The sequence below is a fragment of the Grus americana genome, chromosome 14, assembly GCF_028858705.1.
Source record: "Grus americana isolate bGruAme1 chromosome 14, bGruAme1.mat, whole genome shotgun sequence".
NCBI classification, from domain to species: Eukaryota; Metazoa; Chordata; class Aves; order Gruiformes; family Gruidae; genus Grus; species Grus americana.
In genome coordinates, this window is record NC_072865.1 from 5,795,424 (window position 1) to 5,816,793 (window position 21,370).

Sequence of the window (21,370 nt, forward strand, 5' to 3'; positions counted from 1 at the left end):
GACCTCAATTTGGAACAGTTACATTGTCACATGGGACACAGTTTATTCAACACTAACTACTGAACATACAACACACTAAACATTTTTAATAAACTTTTAAAAAATACATCTGGTACAGTAATGATCTAATTTCTCTAATATCAAATTAGTTTTTCTTTTAAAGGTGTTACTGCACAGTAACTGGCTGCTCATTGTTGCAGTGGCACTTTACTGAGATTTCTTCTTTGTCTGAACAATCATTGTAATAATATAATGGGTCAAATTTATTAATTTGTTACATTAAATAACTTCTTATAGCCTATCTAGAGAATATAATAAGGGTTGTGTGGGTTTTTTTTCATTTTATCAGTAATTATTTAAAGTCAAAGTATAGCCAAAATGAATTATATGCATACATCAACTAGAAAAAGATAATTGCAAAACCCCTCCATAACAAGTATGACTTTCAGAGAACATTTAACAGACACACATTATTCAATGGATTAGTATTCAGAGAATGAAACAGAATACTAGGAACAAGGAATAGTTCTGTATTTAATGACAACTACTACTAAGATTTCAGGACATATCAAATGAAAGACACAGACAGCACGCAACTTCTAATGTTGACACCTATTGCAATAAACATTTTATATTAGGTTTTTTTAATTAAGTGTATTGCAGACATTTTAAATTAACATCTTTAAAAAGAAGAAAAAGAAAAAAAAAAAAACTCGCCTTACTTTTTAACTTGTCACGATCAGATTCTGATGGAAATATCCAGTCTGGGAAGAGCTCTTCAAATTTAATACCGGGATATTTTGGCCTGTTTTCTACATAATTCCTCACTGTAGGCTGTAGTTTCTTCATGAAGTCTGCTGATGGTGTTCCTAATTGTTCAATAACTTTATTCCATTGATCAATATCTGCACCATATCTTTAGGAAAATCAGCTGAAGAATTTGAAGTCTGCACTATACAAAAATATCACTTACAGAAATCTGGAAAGTTAATGAAAACTTGAACAAAGGATATAAATATGAACTTAATTCTACTATCAACAGTATCCTGAGCTACCATGCAAAAAGCTAGATCGACATAAAAATAAGATTCAGATTTTGTAATCTTAAGGACAGGCTAGAAGTGCTGCACAATGCATTATTCTTAAATATCTTTTGTTAATTATCTTTTCTTGGCTAGTATTGAAAGCAATACTTTTTTGGAGTCCAAAAGAAGCTTTATTTGGCAATAGTATCCATAGCAAAACAACTGTAAGGACAGAAAAGAAAGGCTGCCTTTGAATCTTCTGAAGTACAACATAATACCATCTATACTGAAGATTCTTGAAGGTAGGGGAAAAACACATGAAAAAACCTAAAGCACAATTACATCCCCTTCAAAGTAAGGAATTTTGTACCTGTTTCCTAAGGAAATTAGGCTTTGGGCTGTAGGGTTTTGTTTTTTTTCTGGGGGGGGGGGTGGGGGGGGGGGGTGGTGGTCAATTGAATGGTTGGGCTTTTGTTGTTGTTGGGGTTTGGGGTTTTTGTTGGTTTTTTACATTTTCAACTTCAGAAAAGGCTCAAAGGAGTTTGGAACAACAAATCCAGATTCCTGTAGGTTTTTAGCAGGCTCTTTAAGTGTATCAACTGTGGTAATACTCAAAAACTACTCTGTTCTTAAATTCAGAATTTAAATATTTTTGAGGAACTGCATTTACAAGCCAAAAGTTGAAATTGTGCCTCGTGTTTCTTCTGGACCGTCCCATCTCCCTGTTTCAAGTGAAGACATTTCCCCTAGACATGGTGACACTTGTTAAGAGTTACCAGAGTCTGCTCCGAATGAGCCTAGTCAGGCTAACAAAGCTCATTTATCACACTGAGAAGACACTCCCCATTAGTACTCCTGACATTTAAGTTTGCTCAGATTTAAACTTTACAGTTTTTCTGATAAAAAGAATGTGTAATTCCAGCAGAGTCTAACCATCTAAATTCATAACCTACCACTTCAATCTATCCATTCTCATAGACAGATTTTGTAACAAAACAAATTTGCTGCACTTTGAATTAAGATGTATTTAAAAAGCACTGAGGTGCTTTTATTTCAGTTAGTGTGCCAGGAATACAACTAGAAATATATGCATAGTCACTGCTTCATGCTAAGATTTTAGACTTCCGATACAAAGATTGAAAATTGTATTTGCTTATTGAATATATTCCAATGGAAAAACTATATTAAAACCAAAATTAAGAAGTCAATATTGTTAACTCTCATGCTAAAACAAAGCACATACAAAGAAAATTTTAACAACCATCAGGAAATTTTGTTCCTAGCTGGAAAACTGACTTCTGTGATATCTCCACCAATCTAGATTCAAGATGCTGATTTTTCTTTGAGTAACAGCAGTCTGGTTAGTCAACTAATCAAATTATAGACCAGTCTACTGTGGTCTCAGAGCACTGGGGGGAAGGCAGAAAAACTTAATGACCTATCCCACTTTAGTAATAAAAACTGAAAAAAAAAAAAGTCTCAGTTGGATAGTTTCAAAGTGCTTTACAGATACTGAAAGTTGGAGAAAAAAATTTCCCAATACAGGGTCGGACTTGAAATAAACTAAGCCTTTTGTCAGAAACTCAAAAGGGAGAAAACCTTAATTTCAATGTAAAGCACGCAGGGCATGCTATGCGAATAACCCTTCAATCTGCAGACAAAACTGCCCTTCCTGTTCTAGTGACCTCAAGGTCAAAAGTAACCAGAAGTTTAGCCAACGCCAAGTATATCTGCCTACTTTCTGGGACTCTGGAAGAAGAGAAGTTGAAAAGAGAGTCCTTATTACAATCACAATAAAGCATGATTTTTCCCAAGAAAGCATGAATAACCCCTGATGCTTTCTGCATCAGTCAGGCAATTATTTTCCTTCACCTGGAAGAAAGAGCATTAAAAACACCCTGGTGCTGCTGCTAAGCTTTCCATTATTTCATCTCTAGGTACTGATGTTGCCTGTTTTTTCTACATTTCTCATTTCCATTGCAACAGCAACTGCCAGTAACTCAGGCCAGTAACTGGAAGATCCTGTTCATCCTCCATAGCACCAGTCAGGAGCAGGCTCAGTGCATCCACCGCCCTGGCAATGCAGAGCATCTCAGTCCACCTAAAGCACGGCTGCAAGACACCTGGCAATCCCCGTCAACCATATGGGAAAATACAAACTATTAAGTCTAGGTTTTCTGGAAGATAGTCAAGGGTATATCATTAGGAAACATGCTGAACTTGGTTCCCTGTTCTAAATCCCCAAATACTAAGACATTTTAAAATTTAGGTAATTAAAAAAAAAAAAAAAAAACACCACAAAAAAATGGAAAGCTTCATGGCCATGCACACCAGCATCCCCCATAAACCACTCTCAAAACAATCCTGCAGCCAAAGGTAAAAGAAAACAACAATCTAACTGAAGCAGTTATCAGTCAGGAAAAGTTTCAACACTACAAACAGTTATCAGTATTGCACATTAAAGAGAACTGCCAGTCTTGGCAAGAGGGGAAAAAAACCAACAACCCTGTAAGCATAGCTGTGCGCTCTGATAAAATACCGGGGGAGGAGAGTCCTTGAAACATAGACTGGTGGAGCTTCAGTGACCTCCAGAGAACAAGTGATAACTTGCATATTCAACAAGTATGGACAAAATTTCCTTCATTTATTCATGAATAAATCAAAATAGCCCATGCTAACATGCAGGTGAAAGACACGTAACATACATGAAGAATTGTGTTAGGTTGGTCTGAAGGCTTCAAAAGGTAAAACAATAAGTATAGAAAGGAAGAAAGGTGGAAAACAAAAAGACTTATTTAACAATTAATCATTTGTACTACTAAATAATGCATGATCAACTGCTGAAGATTAGTGTCATGAAATTTAGCATTAAAATTGAAAGTCCTCTTCTATAAGATGTACAGGTATTGGTGAACGTGTACTTGATATTTTTAGTGGTAGACTCAACTTTTCCTTGGTGACAAGCAAAAATAATATACTTTCTTCAAAATCTTGGACCACAAGTAACTATAGCTTCTTATGACATACAGCCATACCTGGTTTAATTATGTCATCTGGATTCTACTTATTTACTGATCAATTTTGAATGTCTAGTCCTACAACACTACTACTTCGTAAGATGTTATTTATAAAGGATGAAATTGGTTTTGCTCCATTTTTTTAATAATTGGAACTTGGTAATGAGTGAAGTGGTTTTTAAATTTTGTTTCTAGGGAAAGATTTTGAAATACATCAAAATCTTCAAAGAACACTTACTTTTATAAATGATCACTTCTGTTCACTTAATACAGTGTAAGGACTTGTTTGCGATCCAGTGATGTATTACTGAGATTTCTAATCTCTGAGGCATGAAAACATATAGATAAGGGGTTTGTTTGTTTTAATACAGTAAAATTTTCTACAATTACTATCGTACAAGAAAGTAGAATTTTATAAAGACAAATCTGGGTGAAAAATATTGGAGGGAGGAATGGAGGAATAACAATCTTATAGAAAAAGTAAGCCCAAAATAAAATTTTCATAGAATGAAAAAAACTCCAAAAAGAAAATATTTTTTCTTTTTATAATAAATAATAGTAATAAAAAATATTTCTCATGCAGTGTGTTTGCAATTAGGACACTGCTGTCCAGCAAGTGCTAATAAGCAAGAAAAAAATCTGATTGAAACTCAAAAAATTGTACAATTAAAAAAATGAGTCTACTGTTCAAACAAATAGTAAGCAAAATCCATGCATAATAAAAAGTAACTTTGTAGGCTTTTGCTTATAACACTTATCTACAAAGAACAAGAGTATGAAAATATACTTACTGCTTTTTATTTTTTAAACCTAACAGTACCCTTTTTTAAGCTACAAAAGCTGAAACTCTTCATATAAATTCCATTAATTCAACCAGTACATGTTACATTAAATATAGTCTACTAAAAATAAAATGGAAAGCTCAACAATTTGGTTAATGACACTAATTTCAAATAGTTCAGTAGATCTATTAAAACATCTCATTGAAAATATTGCTTATGCTTTTATACTTATACAGATCAAAATAATTGTGTTTCTGTTGGAAGTGGAATGGGATTCAAGGATGACTAGGGAAGGATACGATCAGTGCCTTGGAATATCACACAACCTTTCACCAATTCTCCCATGATGCACCCAACTGACCAGATATCAACTGAAAGTAAAAATGAAATGATCAAATTATGAAGTATCATGAACAAAAGTGAGGAAAACAAACAAAAACATCTAGCATCTACAATAAAACACAACAATGTGGAAAACCAAACTGCTAACATGAATTTTCAATCATATCAACACCAACTGACTGTTGCTAAATTTTGTTATTAGCATTTTGTAAAATATAATTAGTGTTTGCATTTCTGAAACAGCCGTGAAGAAGGATACAATCTCTTCCTGGGAACAGGACTTTATGGAGGACCATTTCTGCCATAATGCACCCAACAGACCAGATATCCACTATCATATGTTAGGTGCAACAAGGACAAAAGATTAAAGAGTTTTTTTAAATACCATAATTATATATTTGTACGCTCACACTGTATTCCTACAGTCCTTCAGATAATTTATTTTTTGTCCCATCCAGAACAGCCTCTACTCAAATTCTGATCCACATCAGCACTTGCTGTATGACAAGCTGCTTGTGCATTAATGAAAGGGGTTTTTTCATTATCAGCGGCAGAGCAAGGCCCTGTAAGTCCCTTGTTTTACACAAAGTTACATGTATACAAAAAGCATGGTATCCCCAAGCCTCTGTGATAAAGCAAAAAGATGTACTAGCATAAAAGTCCAGAGAAGGCAGCGTATTACTCCACAGCTAATAAAAATCAGCAGGTAAATCCCCCCCAATAATCCAAGTCAAGGACAATTTCCTTGCCAGCCATTTTGTTGGCTGAACGTTCAATATATTATAGCTGTGTTGTTTTTAATAACATAACACCCAGCATCTCTGAGTGCTATGCAGATTTAAGAAAGTATAAGACATGGTTTATCATAGGGATCTGAAACCGATTTTAATAATCAGAGATGCAAAAGGGGACAGACCGTCAAAAGACAATGCTTCAGATTAAAAATCACACTAATAAAAGGGTTTATTATTTATAGAATGATGATTGTTAATTTGTTTTTTTTTTAACATCATCCAGCATAAGTGTCTCAAGTTTTTTTGCAGGATAAAAAAATGGCAACAACACAACAGGACAACACATGAAAAAAATAACAATAGCGGGGAGAGGGAGCTGTATACGTTAAATGGAGATAGGCACGCAGAGCAGAAAACTATTATATTCTCCAAAATTATTAAGTGTAATTTTTGTTATTTCAATACTATGATTAACATACTTTAACAACAGATATGACAGGGGGAAAACAGCCCTCCCCCCCATCTTTTAAAGCTGTTATGTTCCGAGGTAGATATGCTTTAGACAAAAGATTAAAAGCATTGCTCCAGCAACTTACCATTCTCTTTATATCCCATTCCAAGGATAACCTCTGGTGCTCTGTAATACCGCGTTACTACGTATGGAGTCATCATAAAGTTAGTACATGCTGTTCTTGCCAGTCCAAAATCAAGAATTTTGAGCGTACAATCCGATTTTACTACTATGTTGCTGGGTTTCAGATCCTAACAAGAAACAACTTCAGTTAAGGAAGGATCAACATACATCATAATATACATCCCTTCTTCACAGTCAATACATGCCACCAGTTCACATTAACAACTGCATATTCCTGCTCTGACGTACCTGCTTATTTATACACAGATTAGAGATAAGTTAAATGCTGCACAGCTAAGTACTCAAAAAATTCTGGGAAAACGAGAATCAAATTTGTCTGCAGTGTCTTAATTTACCCAGTTGTGCACTCACGGTATACTCAGTTACATAATGGTCTGTATATATGCACAACGTGTACATATATCTGCTTCCTTTAACACATTAAGTGCACTTATTTTGGATATGAATAGTTGCATGGTAAAGGAGACTGTTCCAAACACTGTCATTATTAGGACACAGATCCTAAAGACAACATCACAAATTACGGAAGTATCTGTATGAAAAGGAGTGTCCCAACACAAAAAAAATTAATTTGTTAATGACAGATAAACAACCTGCGTTACAGTGATTAGCAAATTTCACAGGATTAGGATGTAGTGAAAACACTAAGTTACCCAATGAGTGAGGAGAAAAATAAAATACTTGAGGCAATACGCCTCATGGGAACAGCGATTACTGCACCAAAGGAATACACACTTAGGGAAAACTAGAATAATTGGGTTTTATTCACAAAGTATCAGAAGTAAACGAATTACACGTGTACTAGTACATTTAATTCTGCTAGCGTTTGACTTCGTTTCAACCACACAAACCATGTTCTCAGGTACAGAACTTCCTTTTCTTAAAGGAGATGGGGACATGCAAATAGTTCATGCATGTTTGCACGGTTTAGGAAGGCAACAAATCTGCAGAATGCTACTGAATTTACTCTGTTTCGCCACAGACTCTGACTGATTTCTACATACAATTCCTACTATTCTATTCCTTCTGAACTATCCCAGCTCTGTTCCTTTCCTAGCCTGGTTTCTTTTCAAAACCAAATCTCTCAATTTGTCGAGAACTTCCACTCCAGAAAGGTCATTTTGGTTTGGTCCCAAACTAACCCAACCTAATGCTCACCACTTTAGCTTCTTCATTCAAATAAACTTCACACCTCTGTTTAGCTATTCACAGTGCAGTTCCTCTTATTGCCCATTTTCTTGTTCAACCAGTATCAGTTCTGTCTGACCACTGTTCTCCTATGAGCTCAAATTTCTCAGCAAATATTGTGTCCCCCCTTTAGCTCCAAATCACAGCCAACACGTCAGGTGGAGTTCAGCTGGAGTTCCAGCCCTCCTCATTTCAGTCTCTTACACACCTCACTCCATAATTTTAGGAAAGCCCGGTTCCAAGACTATCTGGACACAGACTTAACTATACATAACTTCCTTGCTAGTACCATAGGATTTTAATGGTAGATTTTTTTTTCAAAGGATGGAAATCTGTTGTAATTTATACAGCTTCTCAATTATGTTTATGGATTGAACACATTAAACTAGAACTGGATAGAGTTTTCAGCCACCAGGCAAAAAACTCTAAATTTAAAAAGCAAGTGTGTCTAGGAAGTAGGGGAAGAAAAGGAACAGAAAACAAGCAGAACTGTCAAACAGACTAGTCATGAAATAAAAAAATAAAAAAAATTAAAAAGAGCAGCAGCAGCAGAACAGAAGCAGAGAGATATATGAAGTCTGCACAGGACTCTGAAATTCTGATCATTTACAAACTTTACTTTTCAGAATCACAGAATGGTTGAGGTTGGAAAGGACATCTGCAGGTCATCTGGTTCAAGCAAGGCCATCTACAGCCAGTTGCCCAGGACCATGTCCAGATGGCTTTTGAATATGTCCAAGGATAGAGATATTTAAGAGGTAAATATTACATTTTAAAGACTAATTTCTTAGTAATTTGAAAGGTTTGGATACTCATGTTTTCATCTGTTCAACATTACTTAAATCCACAGAACTAAACCAATTTAAGATCTATTTACAATATAGTCTTTATCTCTGAACTAGAAACAATCCTCAGGTTTAATAATATTCTTATGAATGAAATACAAACTTATGAAATAACAACCCTCTGCCTTCCCCCTCCGTTTCCTAAGAACATCTGTATTGATAAAAAGTATTGTTAATGATCTAATACTACCTACTCTGTGGATGATACCAGCTGAGTGGAGATGTTTGATACCACATAGCATTTGGTAAAGAAGATAAGACATTCTTTCATGATCCAATTCCATATGAATAACCTGGCACAAATTTGCATCCATCAGCTCCATAACCAAATATCTAAAGCACAAAAAAGAAAGCATTAAGAAAACTCGAGTCTTACTTTACCTATCAGGTTTAAGCTTAGCATGAGAGATATTTAATAAGTCAACTACTTTGCTAACATAAGTGTCAAAAAGCTTATGATTAAAAAAAAAGAACATGCATGACCAGTGTCAAAATTAAATTATCTATTCAAATAGTCTTACTATTAAAAATTAAGTGTTCAATAGTCCAGAGATTAGAATTCCACTAGTTTTATGAACAGTAAGAAGAATAATTCTGAATTTATGCAGCATGAAAAACTAAGACTGGCTGAAGCCGATGCAGATATTGCAATGTATCAAAAAAATGATGCTTCCTTTCAATCTATTTTAATGTTAGAAAAATTAAGAAAATTAAGAGGAGTGCAGTAAGAACCAAGAAGGAATGATTAATTTTCAAGTTAAAATATCTGCTTACCCCCTCCAGACACACACACTCCCCCATTTACCCAAGAAGCCCATTAACAAACCACAACAGATATTCACTGGAACCTATGAATACCGCACCAATTACATGGCCATGAATCCTTTCTAGACCAACTGATGTAGCTCGCATAAAAAAGAAATATATTCAGTTCTTAATTGAGGCCAAAAATACTGTTGTGCTGATGTGATTGCTACGGAAAAAAAATGGTATCAGGTTATCCAGACCAAGTTATTATCCTGAGGTGACCCATTTAGCTAAGGGTCATTGCACGCAAACCAGATGTATATGCAAGCAGGAAAGCATGACAGACAGATGAATAAAAAGTAAATAACCTTTTTTTTTTTTATTTTCCACTTCCATCATACACATGTAGTGAAACAACATTACTGCTCCTTCTTAAAGAAACCTAGAAACAAAGACTAATCAAAGGCTAAATTCAGCCCTTAGGTACGCTCTGTTTTCAAAGTGTGAAGTCTGTAAGTTATGGGAAATACAGCTCCAGGGCTTAGGCTAGTATTTGTCAGGAAAATTAAAACAAAAATCTAATACTTACACATCTTGAAATTCTTCTAGTGACTTCTGTGGTGTAAATACATTTAATAAACTAATTATCTATAAAATAAAAATAAACATTAGAAGAAACTTCAAATTTAATTCACATAAATATCCACTGTTGCAGAAGTTACTATTCAAAATCAAATGCACACTATTACTATACACAATTTGAATGTTACTTGGCTTCACTTAATCCATATGCGCTGAAGAACAGCTGATTCAGAAATAGTTCAAAACTGCAGCATGTATGCCAAAGGAACTAAGGCAGGACAAAGCTACTCTTTTCTTTTTAAAGTTATATGACACCTTCTATCTGCCTGCCCAGTATCTGAAATACATCCCATTTTTTCCCATAATGGTCTCTTATTTTAAACCACATTGACTAAGGAACTTTAACCAGGGCTGTCCAACAACACAGGTGTGAGGTACCCCACACTATCCCAATAAACTTAAGATTATGATGCACTATTTCTAGAAGAACTGCTAAAATTACTATACTGCCATCGTTAATAACCACCTTGCTTTTACTCTGCTACTTCTTGACTTCACCAAAAGCTTACTTCAAAAAAACAAAACAAAACAACAATCCTAAAAGGTTAATCAACTCCAGGAAGTTTAAGACTCAAGTGCACAACTTCGATGATCAGCAATGTTTCTAGTTCATGTTACTATCGGAACATAACAGTCACATAAACCTTATATTATTGTACTTGAACAATGAAGTATTAAGGCTTGTTATTTTAGAAGGTTCAAAGATTTTAAAATATATGCCTTGCCCATAGTATTTAACTTCTGTTTACCAATAACGCACTAGACAGTGCTGCACCCCTGCAAACCCCACCAGTTAAACACTGTATTTAATAAAAACGTTGCTTAGGCTCAGAAGATTTAACTACAATGCAGTTACAAGAGCCAAACTCACAAACAAACCCACTGCCAAACAGGCTTTGCTGCAGTATGACTTAAAAGGGCAAATGCAATACAAGGCCAGCTCTATAAAGCTGACACTGATGGTAAACCTATACCAACAACACTGCAAAAACTTCCTCTTTTTGGCACTTCATACTCTAAACAGTTCATGCAAGAATGTAACCACGCATTATGAAGAACTGCATCACCCTTAGCAAATCTTTCCAGTCTTTCACTATTTTTTTGTATTACTTTGGTTACATACAGCAAGTAAGAGAGAAAATCCTGAGGTTTTTTAGACAACTTACAGTAACGAGGGAGAAAAACTTAAAGCCAAACTTACATTTTTGTGATTGACACATTTTAAAAGAACAAGCTCTCTGTAAGCTCTTTTTGCGTGGGTTTGATTCTGAAAAGGGCGACTCAGCTTCTTTACAGCAACATTTATTCCAAGGACTGTATCAAACGCAGCACTAGAAGTTTTCAAAGACAAACAACTTAAGTTGAAGTCTGTTTGACGGGAAGGAGGGAGCAAAAGGGAGATAGGAGTAAGGAAAGAAATCAAGACTTGAGACAAAGCAGATCCACTGAGCTGTTTATACTAAACTTCAAGTAATTTTCATTCAGAAAACGTCCTTTAAAATCTACACATCATTTAATAAATACAAATAGTTAAACAGAAGCCACTGACACTCATCAGAAGTCTTCCTGCCCTCCTTTCTGTCTGAAGACCAAATCTGCTGACTCAAGACTCATATTTAAAACTGCAAGATCTAAAAATATTTTAAGCTTATTTGAAATCAAGAAGCATTTCAGTTGTCTAATCTGTATATCTGGAGTACTTTTTTTTTTTTTTTTTGACACTCTTGCTGACTGACAATCATTTAATACTTGCAATAGAAATTTTTCTTTCTTAAAGGAGAGTCACAGCCATGTCTCTGTGATCTGTTCTGCAGGCATCGATACGCTCCTATACGTGGACAGTTGACAATTATAAAAAAATTTTAGTGCCTAGCAGAAAATTACACTCGTCATCTAGTTTTGGGAAAAAAAAATAATCCATAGAATTGAGTACTATGGAAAACTCAGACTTGCTGGGAGCAAGACAAGAATTTAAAAGCAAACATGACCATTAATTTTATCTTCTTTTTCAGCTGTGCTTGTTCCTGCCCTCTGCAGTTTGAGGTACAGGTGTAAGCTTGCTTTAATAGCTGTAAATCTAAAGCTAAATTATCTGTATATTCAGAACAAGACTGAAGTAGAAATATTCATTATTAACACGCAGACTATTCAGCAAAATATACATGAATTCATACCACAAACTACTCAAAAGTTCCAATCTTTAAATAGTTCCAGTTTTAAATAAGGATTCCCACATTACTCTATTTCCATTTAATGTTACTTTCATAGGGTAGGAAAGAATTCTCATTCACATATATTTTCCAAGCACAATTAAGCTCTTTGTGAGTAACTTCCCTATCTCATCAAGACATGTACAATACCAGGCTTAAAAGGATCATCACATTATAGTACTCTTACAAAAAGTACAGCTCCTCTGTGATAACAATAGTCAAATTATATGAGGTTTACCAGCACCAAGTCACTGCTTTCCCTACCAGAAAAAACAATACTACCACAAACCAGGGCTCATCCATGAGATGATGTATTTTCTTGGAATCATGTTCCAAATTACATGTCCCACATTCTATGTCCCAAATTCGACTCAATGAGCCATTTGCACTAAAGGCTTGCTAGCATTTATTTCAACTTACTTCTGTGAAATACCTAAGCCATTATTCAATGGCACAATCACTTTCAGAGTTAAAGCCTTTATGTCTATGCAAAACAAAACACAAAATGGGAAGAAGGCAACTGCCCAGACAACTGGAGAAGTTATTTTCCTCCCAAATATGAAAGCCCTGATGTTTCAGTATTCACTAGAAGACATTATACGTAAAGCAAAAGGTTTTGCCTATGTTAATGACTTTAACCACACCTGGGAATTAGTATAAAATCAGTAACCAACAAGGTCTGCATGAATTAGCTGTTCTCAAGTTAATCACAGGTCAGCAGTGGACAAAGGAGCAATTTTAGAGGAAGTGTCCCTTTGTGATCTGACAAATCAGATATATGTCAAGGCTCAGCCTCAGCACACATGAAGAACTCCACCTGAATATCTTACTTTGCTCATCTACATGGGAGTGACTGACATTGCATCTTAAAAAAAAAAAAAAAGCTGCCTGCTACCTACCCCATCCAAAGGGAAGAATTAAAAAGACTCGTAGAAGAAAAAAAATGGTCAAAAATTGTGTGAGCATGTATTTCTTTAATTTACCAAGAAAAGAGACAGAATATAACCCCTACTACCACCAAGACCACACTTGTAGATATCATGTACTTTTACATTAAAAAAACCCATGGACATAATTGGTGTTAAATTTCTTTCCCCATCCCTGCTCATTTGAATTCAAAAGATACTTTTTCATCATGGCAACTGTTTCAGACACAGATTTGAAAAAAGTGGATTTGCCAGAGTCTACCCAGTTATCACCTTCGCTACTAACAGAAGGTCTATAAATTACTTCATTTACCATCATGGAAGAATCTCAATGTCTATCCCCCCATATAACAGAGATTCGAATTTGATGATAAGTGGCAGTAGGGCCTTCACTGCACTTGTGATAGTTTTGCATTTTGAACATTTAAGAGTAGTGAAGCCACATACACAATGAAATCATTAATAAAACATTATGACCTCAATTACAGAAGGAAATCGCACCACTTCTGTAGGCCAATGACCTTTGCTTTGAACTGCAGTATGCTACTACTAGGGATTCTTCCTCTGCCCGTTCCATGTCACTCTTTCCCTACTGTCTAAATAGGAGTTTGCAAATAGTAACAAACTTATCCTGACTGTTTCTTCAATTGCAACTGTAAGTAAAATTATCACCACAGTCAAGGCTGTGCTATTTATAAAATCATGGTTTTGCTGCATTGCAGGACAAAAGAAATTTGCTAGGTCAGAAAACTCAGATTCACTAGAAAATTTAGGAAATCAGGGACAAGAAAGGGAAAAAGATGTCAGGAAGTCAAAGACAAAAATTATTTCAAAAGAATGATTTTGTGCAAGTGATTACTCAGTCCTAAATAGATTATAAAACTTCAAATGTATTAATACTTAGGAACAAAAAAGTATGGAAAGTCACGTATAGAAGTGTACTTTGTATATAAAATACAAAAGGTACGTCCAATTTCTCTCCTAGTCTCTTTGTGGTGTGAGCTAGAAATATCCTCTACATAACCACTGCGATCCTTCTTCATCTTCCTCAAGCTCTCATTTATCACTTTTCCTAAGTATGTATTTTTAAAACTACTTCTTTTCCTAAATTTTAATATTAAAAAAAAGCAGAAGAAATACTAATGGAGTTTCACATTAATATTTTGAGGGAAAAAAAAAAAAGCAAAATTCAGGACCTCTCCCAGCTGAAGTGATACACATGGTATTAAAAAAATCTGACCAAAAAAAATCCACACACAAAACTCCAGAAATCCTTTTCCCAATTTTTATGTTAAACATTGGATGATAAAAAAAAAGCGCATCACATCTGTGTATCACACTACTGACTTGACAATTTTTCCAGCCAAACATGACAGGATAGCACTCATCTTACCCTGAGTTTTTTTACATTCCCGTATTTTGTATCCTTCCTTTGTGTCCTGTGAGGAATTTTAGGAGAAGTTAAGATTTTGCACCTTCTTCACCTTGGACACAGTTTTCAGATGTTTCACATGAAGGTGAAAAATTTACGCAACATTTCACTCTGTTGTTCCATAAATCAAGTATTCTCAAAACAAGTCAATAAATCAGATCGCTTCTCCTTCTTCACAAAACGTTGACCTTAACGCTAACTTCATTTTGAAGCAGACATCTAGTTTAAGTGACAGAGTTTAGAAATGCACTACTACTTGCACTAAGGAGGAACACTTAAAACCACCCTAAATTCCTGCATGCCATCTAGAAGAAGCATAACTTTAAGAATATTTCTAGCTGGAAAATGTTAGCACTATACTAAATCTTACCCAAGCACTAATAACCAAGATCTAGTATGCCTATCCCCTCATCACTCAACTCACTAAAGAATCAAATCCGGTCTTCTCATTTTACTTATTTTTCACCTAGGACAACAGAGGTATCTAAATAATTTAAAAATAAAGGCATGTTCTCACAAAAATGCACTCTTTTCCTACATATATAACTTATTACAGTTATGAAAAGGCCAAAAAGACATGGGCAGGTGCTGCATAAGGAGTTGCTCACAATACATGACTCATCACACTTATTCTGCAGAATTTACAGATGAAGAGAAACACCAGACTGCATTTGAAGCACGAACAGCCCACCACGTGTTGTGATTAAATCTAATATTAGAGAGTTCCTGAGCATATCTGTTTGCTCTCCTGTGTACTGAATTGTAAAATCGCATCAATAAACATTTCTGTTGTTACCAAGTAAGTTTCGCCCAACAAAATATGGGCTGGCACTAAGTCCTGTAGAACGGATTGCTGCAGTCTAAAAAACATTTGAAAGTGTTTACCTTTAGCTGGCCCAGAGGTGTGGTGCCATACAAGAGACTAAGGTTCAGGATCAGACTAACGACTCTCACGTCCTGGGCCAGTGGAGGCTGGACACATAGCTGAGGTGACACACCAAGGAAGAGCCGGCCAGCCCAACCCCTCACACAGCATCCCTTTCTGGTTAATCCATGGAGTGACAATGACACTGATTTGCCTCATCCTGCCAGTTAATGGCAAGGCACTGCATTGATGGCTCCTAGAAATGGACAGGAGTGATCGGGAATAAAAGGGGGGGAAGAAAGGGGGCCATGATGAAGAAACGAGTAAAACCCAGAATCTCTCACCATTGCATTGTCATACCTTACACTGCAATATCATAACTACACAGGGAATGTGAGAACTAGAAACAGAAATAAAGTGGTTAGTGAGAAGGAAATTTGTTGGCCATTTTAATTTATGCAGTTATCCAAGTATTAATTTTCCCCTGAAAACAAAATAAAGAGTTTTGCACATGAACTAAAGAAAGCAGGTGGTTTAGAATTTATTTAGCCCATAACCCTGTAGCAAGAGATAGAAATTATCATCCGTATTTGACATCCTGGCACCTCTATCAGGAATACATTAAAATTTTGTTTTATATTTATAGCTTTTGATATTTAAATAAAGTATTTATTACTCACCAAACAATGCCCTGTGCCCCTGATCCTATGGGCTTCAATTGCTGGTAACGTTTTAGTACGGTGAACGTTGAATCTGCAACTTGAACACTGTAAAACTGACTATCACATTTACTGTCACTCATGGTGTAGTGTCATGTAGTTTTCTCTCTCAAGGACCTGGTACAGTTTTCGAGATCTTCAAGAAAAAGAAAGAAAACAAATGTTCAATCTCTTACTAATTCCAGGCAGACAAGTTGGAAAATATATTTTATATATTTAAATACATATGAATTTTTCAATAGCATACCATTAAATAAGCATTCTTTCAACTTTGTGTATTACCACTGCTAATTAAAAATGCTTGCAGACAGACAGCAAATAATTATAACCTTCACAGCTTTAAGTAAATGCATGTTTCTATTCCAATCCCTAAAACAAAAAGCAGCTAAGTAAACAACTGTAAAAATAAACAAAACCACTTAAATCCAACAACTCTCTGCTCCTTGAAGGATACTCCCTAACTTAGAATTACTACTATGTGCTAGGACTGTATTACAGGGGGAAAAAAAAAATCATAAACAATGTGTTTCAAACACTGATAATGCAAATAAAAGCAACAGCAGAAACCCATGGAGTCAACATACATAGAAATAAACAGGGTCTTAATACAAGACCTTATTACAACTGCAAAACAGGTTTGAAACAACTGTCCCCAAAATCCCCATGGCTGCTGCAGTTTCTCCAACAGTCCCTCTCAACCTAGTTTAGTAGGAAATCTCAAGCAGGGCTGTCTCCTCCTGCCAGGCAACCCTTCCCTGATCCATACCCATCACAACCCACTCTCCCTCCCATTTTAAACACATCATTACATCCTATGCTATCAGTTAGTGTACTTATAGTCCTACAAGAATTAGAGTTCTGTGCTATAGTTTGAAAGAGACTTTCATGCCATAATAGAGAATAAGTTATGTCGATCTGTCAAGCACGTGAATTAGAGGTAGATAATTACATCAAAGAGCAAGGTAATGGACTAAACCTCTTTAGCTCTGAAGTGCTACAGTAACCAGAGTACAGATCTCCAGTTTTCCTGGTCCTCCATCCCTCTTCCAAACCTTACAAGAGAATTACCTCAGTAATTACTGAAGAGGTCTCTAATAAATTCTCCCATTTTTAATTTCACATTCACTATGACAGATAGCATCATTACAGCCCAGAGTAAGTTGCACAGTCAAACGTTCCTTGAAACAGGAAATGAAAGCAGATCACCTCCCCCTGGAGCAGCTGTCCTAACCACAGGCCTGTACAACGTCTGTTTTAGCTGAAGAAAGAGCAGCTAGTCTGTCTGTCTCTCTCTTCGCTGGCCTACAGAATATTTGTGAGCCAATGCAAAGCAGAAAAGCCTCAAGAGCAACCCAGAGGCCCAACTTAGAAGGGCATACTGCCACACAAACGGCTTTGGGTTGCTTCAAGAATTAGAATTTGGACCTCTCTCTTCATAGGTGCACGCAGGAGGGAGCAGCATCTTTTCCATGGCTTAAGCCAGCAGATGAACTCCAACAAATCTGCAAGTAAAACAGGCAGAAGACCTACAAATCCCAATAAAACTGAGTTTAAACTGAACTGGTAATGGCTAGTGTTAAGGGATTCTCAATAAGTGTCTAGAGTGCCTTTTACCTTCTAGTTTCTCAAAATCTAAGCAGCATTTTAAGAAGTAGCTATTCAACTTGGTCATCTCTGGCAGCAATTTAGACAGTAAGTTTACTTACTTCCTCTTAGAAGCTTAAAAAAAAGCAGAGGAGAAAGGATCAGCAAAGGGAAAATGGGAGCTACCAACTTTCTGCCTCTGCCACAGCAGTAATGGGAGAATTACATCTCCTATACAACAGTTTTAGGGGCAGTCAGATGCAGTTCCACAATCAGCTCACACTAACGTTAGACCAAAATGCTGCCTTAAGAGGCACTCTCAACATTTCCTGCTACATCCCTGGCACAACTCCAAAGCTGGACTTTGGGGGACCAAATTTTTTGATTGACAGTCCCTGAGCAGTCATAGTATTTTCAGTGAATCTTCATACAGTGGAAGCAAGGTACGGCTGGAAGGTCAAGATCCTACCTCTGAAAGGGACTTACAAAACAAAAACAGTATAGATTTTGCATAAGCTAGGTATCAAGTTAAAGACCTGTTAGTTACACAAGAACTATGCTGTACCTCTTCATGGGTTAATGAAACACTTTTCTGTAACAGAGATGAAGAAGTAGGGGAAAAGGAAGTTATCCTAAACCAGAGAAACCCTCCCTTTAAGGAACCTTGTCTGCACAAAGCCATCTTCTAAAAATCATTTAGAGATCAGGATAAGCTCTTTAGACAAGACCCAAAGAGGGAATTAGGCACCACAATGCACAAGTTTTATGTATTCTGACATCCTTTGCAATTCACTATGCTAAGTACCTGGTCTCTCCATAACCTGAACCCTAATTTTTACTTGGGCTGCAAGCCGCTTGGGTGCATCAGGACATACGTTATTTCAGACATACACATTAATCTAAAATTAGGTGCCATGGGATTGTAGCTGTTCACAGGACTTCAGACAGACAATCTATTTGGGGGGCAAGATCCCTCAAATTAAAAGATTTCCCACTGCTCAAGGGAAAAGTATATCTGGCAAATAAGTGTCTTAATCTTGAGCTGTCACTCTCATACCTGAAATAATTTGATTCATCACTCCAGCCAAGATACTTCACACTTAAATAATGCTTACTTCCCAAAAATTCCTGCATAGAAATTTCTGAAATATAAGTTTTCATTTATGGCTTCCTAGCTGCAGCTGCACCAAAGAGGACCAGCAGCAATTTGTTTTATTTAATATCACTTGCTTGTACAATTGGGGAAATTTAAGAATCACATAACTAGAAAAATAACCAACACATCAAACCTACCACCAGTAGGCTCATGAGTTGTTAATATGGAATCCCACTCAGAAATTTTTAGAAGATGAAAGCAACAGCACTATAGCATACATCCTGTATTAAACAGTCACTTCCCCAAAAGACATTTATTAAAATGGCAACTTATTATTAACCAGATCTGTCTTCTGGATATCTTCAAGTCAAAAGCTTCTGCAACAAACAGGTTGTAGCAGTTGGCAATGCATTCCCAGGGTTGTTTTGGTTACAGAAATGTTATTACTGACAATGAAGCATAAGAACATCAAGAAATTTAGCTTGATTTTTAAACCTCAAACTAAAATTCTACTACTGACAGAGTAAATTGACAATAAGCATATGTATATTTTTAAGAAAATATATGGAAAGTCTGTGTAGAAAATCTCCTCCCACTCTCTAATTCACTTCAAATTCTGGTGTGCCCTTTTAAGGGCTATTATCCAACAACACTGGAGGGTTTTTTTAATCTTTACAGCAATATATAGTAATAGGTGTGAGTCCAACTACAAAATCACAGTTGAGTTACTTCCCACCCCTCTACTCACAACCGTTGAACAGTGTTACAAAAAGCAAGCATAGCAAAGCATTAGCTGAGCAAAGTCCATTGGTTACAGCAGAGTTTAGAGGTACTCTGTACCTCTTTAGCTCTTTGAAAGGTGAACCTTTTTCTTTAAGCAACCTAAACTATTACTGACCAAAGATTTTACCAACTACCTGTTACAGTATCATTCAGCTGTTAAACATGCATCCGGTGTTTGTCTGCAGTGCATCTCGCTAGGGCAAGTTGATGGAAAGAGGGAAAAAGTTTAAACGTGCATCTGCTGTAACCAATTACGCTGTTGTAGAATTACGTAACAGCCATATAACTGAGCATTTCTTACATCTCTTCTAAAACTTCGCCTGAGAAGTTCCTTCGGCTCAAGAGAAAGCTCAGGTTGGGTCTCGTTGCAGCGAGAGGGACGCGCAGCACGGGCCTTTCCCTCGGCTCGCCCGCACTCCCTTCGCCCCGCTCGGGACGGAGGAGCTTCCAGGGGACGCCAGGGCTTCCAGGGGACGCCAAGCGCCGTCCCGGCCGCACACCCCGGCACCAGCGGGGCACAGAGACGCGGCACCGGGCCGCTCGGCGACGCGGAGCGCTGCCCTCGCTGGCGGGCGCAGGGCAAGGGGCGATCCCGCCCCGGGCCGGACACGAAGCTAGAGGGGAGAAGGCAGAGGACAGGCAGCACCCCGCCGCAGCGGAGCGGGCGCGGCTCCCGCCGGGAGCGGAGCGGTACGGGGCCGGTGGCGGCACTGCGGCATGGGGAAGGGCGGGGGGCTCGGCCAGGGCAGCTCCGCAGGAGAGGCGCGGAGGGGGAAGGAAAAGGGCCCCAACCTTGCTGCGTCGCCCTCCCCGCCTCTCTCCCGCTCCCGGGCGCGGAGCGGCGGCACGCGGGGAACACCGGCTCTGCCCGCGCCTCGGCGGGCGGGGCCCTCGGGAGAAGCCGGGGACTCCGGTCGCCACAGGGCCGGCTCCGCAGCCGAGAGTTCGCCCCGCTCCGGCCCCGCCGCCCACAGGGCCCCCCTCGCGGCAGCATCCCTCACCGTCTCCTCCCTCGGTCGGGCTTCAGCGGGACGGGGCGCGGCGCTCGCGGGCCGCGGCCACCTCCTCCTCCGACGCGCAGAGCTACCCCAGCCACAATGGCCTCCCGGTGCTCCACACAGGCCGCGCCAGGCCTGCGCCCGCTGACAGCCAGCCATTCAGCCCAATCGTAGCCCTCTGCCGGCGCCACTCGGCCAATCGAGCTCCAGAGGCGGGACCTATTAGCCGCTATATAAGGGAGGGCGGTGAAGGACTGCAGTGGAGACAGGGCTGTTTAGGCCAATCTGGGTGCAGCCCCCGCCCCTTGCTGTGATGCCATCATCGTACGTCAGTCTGTCACCATATTTATGATGTCACCTCACAGCAGTGACTAGTCATGAGTTGCAGCGGCACCCTCGTGGGTGGTGCTGTCTGTTCCTCACTGCCCCTCTGCTCTGTCAAGCAGGACAGGCGCTCTGTGAGGTAAACACCTCCCACATATAGGAACCCCTCACAGTGCCACACCAAAATGACATCACACAGCAGCAGCCAGTCACAGTGCCACAACATGGTGTGGTCACCTCACATCCATGCTTCAGTATGACAACAGAGTGCCCAATCCCACAGTGCAGGATCATGCAGCTGCAAGCCCTGACCTGCTGGGTCTGCAATGGCCCTGAGCAAGGGAGCATGATGTCCACACAGCTTTTCCAGGGAGGATGGTTCAGAAGGGAAGGGGTTTATTCCCTCCCCAGGTAGCCCAGTTATTTTTGACCCCACTCAAAATCATAAACCTTCTC

At 38.1% G+C, this 21,370-nt stretch overlaps 1 protein-coding gene across 5 annotated transcripts in view; it reads right to left on the reverse strand.

The window, feature by feature from the left end:
• Positions 1-20,733, reverse strand: part of MAPK9 (mitogen-activated protein kinase 9) — a 30,821-nt gene extending 10,088 nt beyond the window's left edge. For 2 of the 5 annotated variants that reach the window (XM_054841528.1, XM_054841532.1), the window contains exons 1-8: positions 19,894-20,023; positions 16,091-16,265; positions 11,179-11,308; positions 9,925-9,983; positions 8,783-8,921; positions 6,497-6,662; positions 5,124-5,195; positions 723-905 (exon numbers count right to left, since the gene is read on the reverse strand). In XM_054841528.1, coding sequence (XP_054697503.1) covers positions 723-905; positions 5,124-5,195; positions 6,497-6,662; positions 8,783-8,921; positions 9,925-9,983; positions 11,179-11,308; positions 16,091-16,212 — 871 coding nt within the window. In that variant the 5' untranslated portion in view covers positions 16,213-16,265; positions 19,894-20,023. Of the gene's footprint in view, positions 1-722; positions 906-5,123; positions 5,196-5,425; positions 5,498-6,496; positions 6,663-8,782; positions 8,922-9,924; positions 9,984-11,178; positions 11,309-15,430; positions 15,667-16,090; positions 16,266-19,893; positions 20,024-20,593 lie in introns of those variants that run through there. The other 3 variants (XM_054841529.1, XM_054841530.1, XM_054841533.1) reach the window with 3 other exon arrangements.
• Positions 20,734-21,370: the final 637 nt, after the last annotated feature.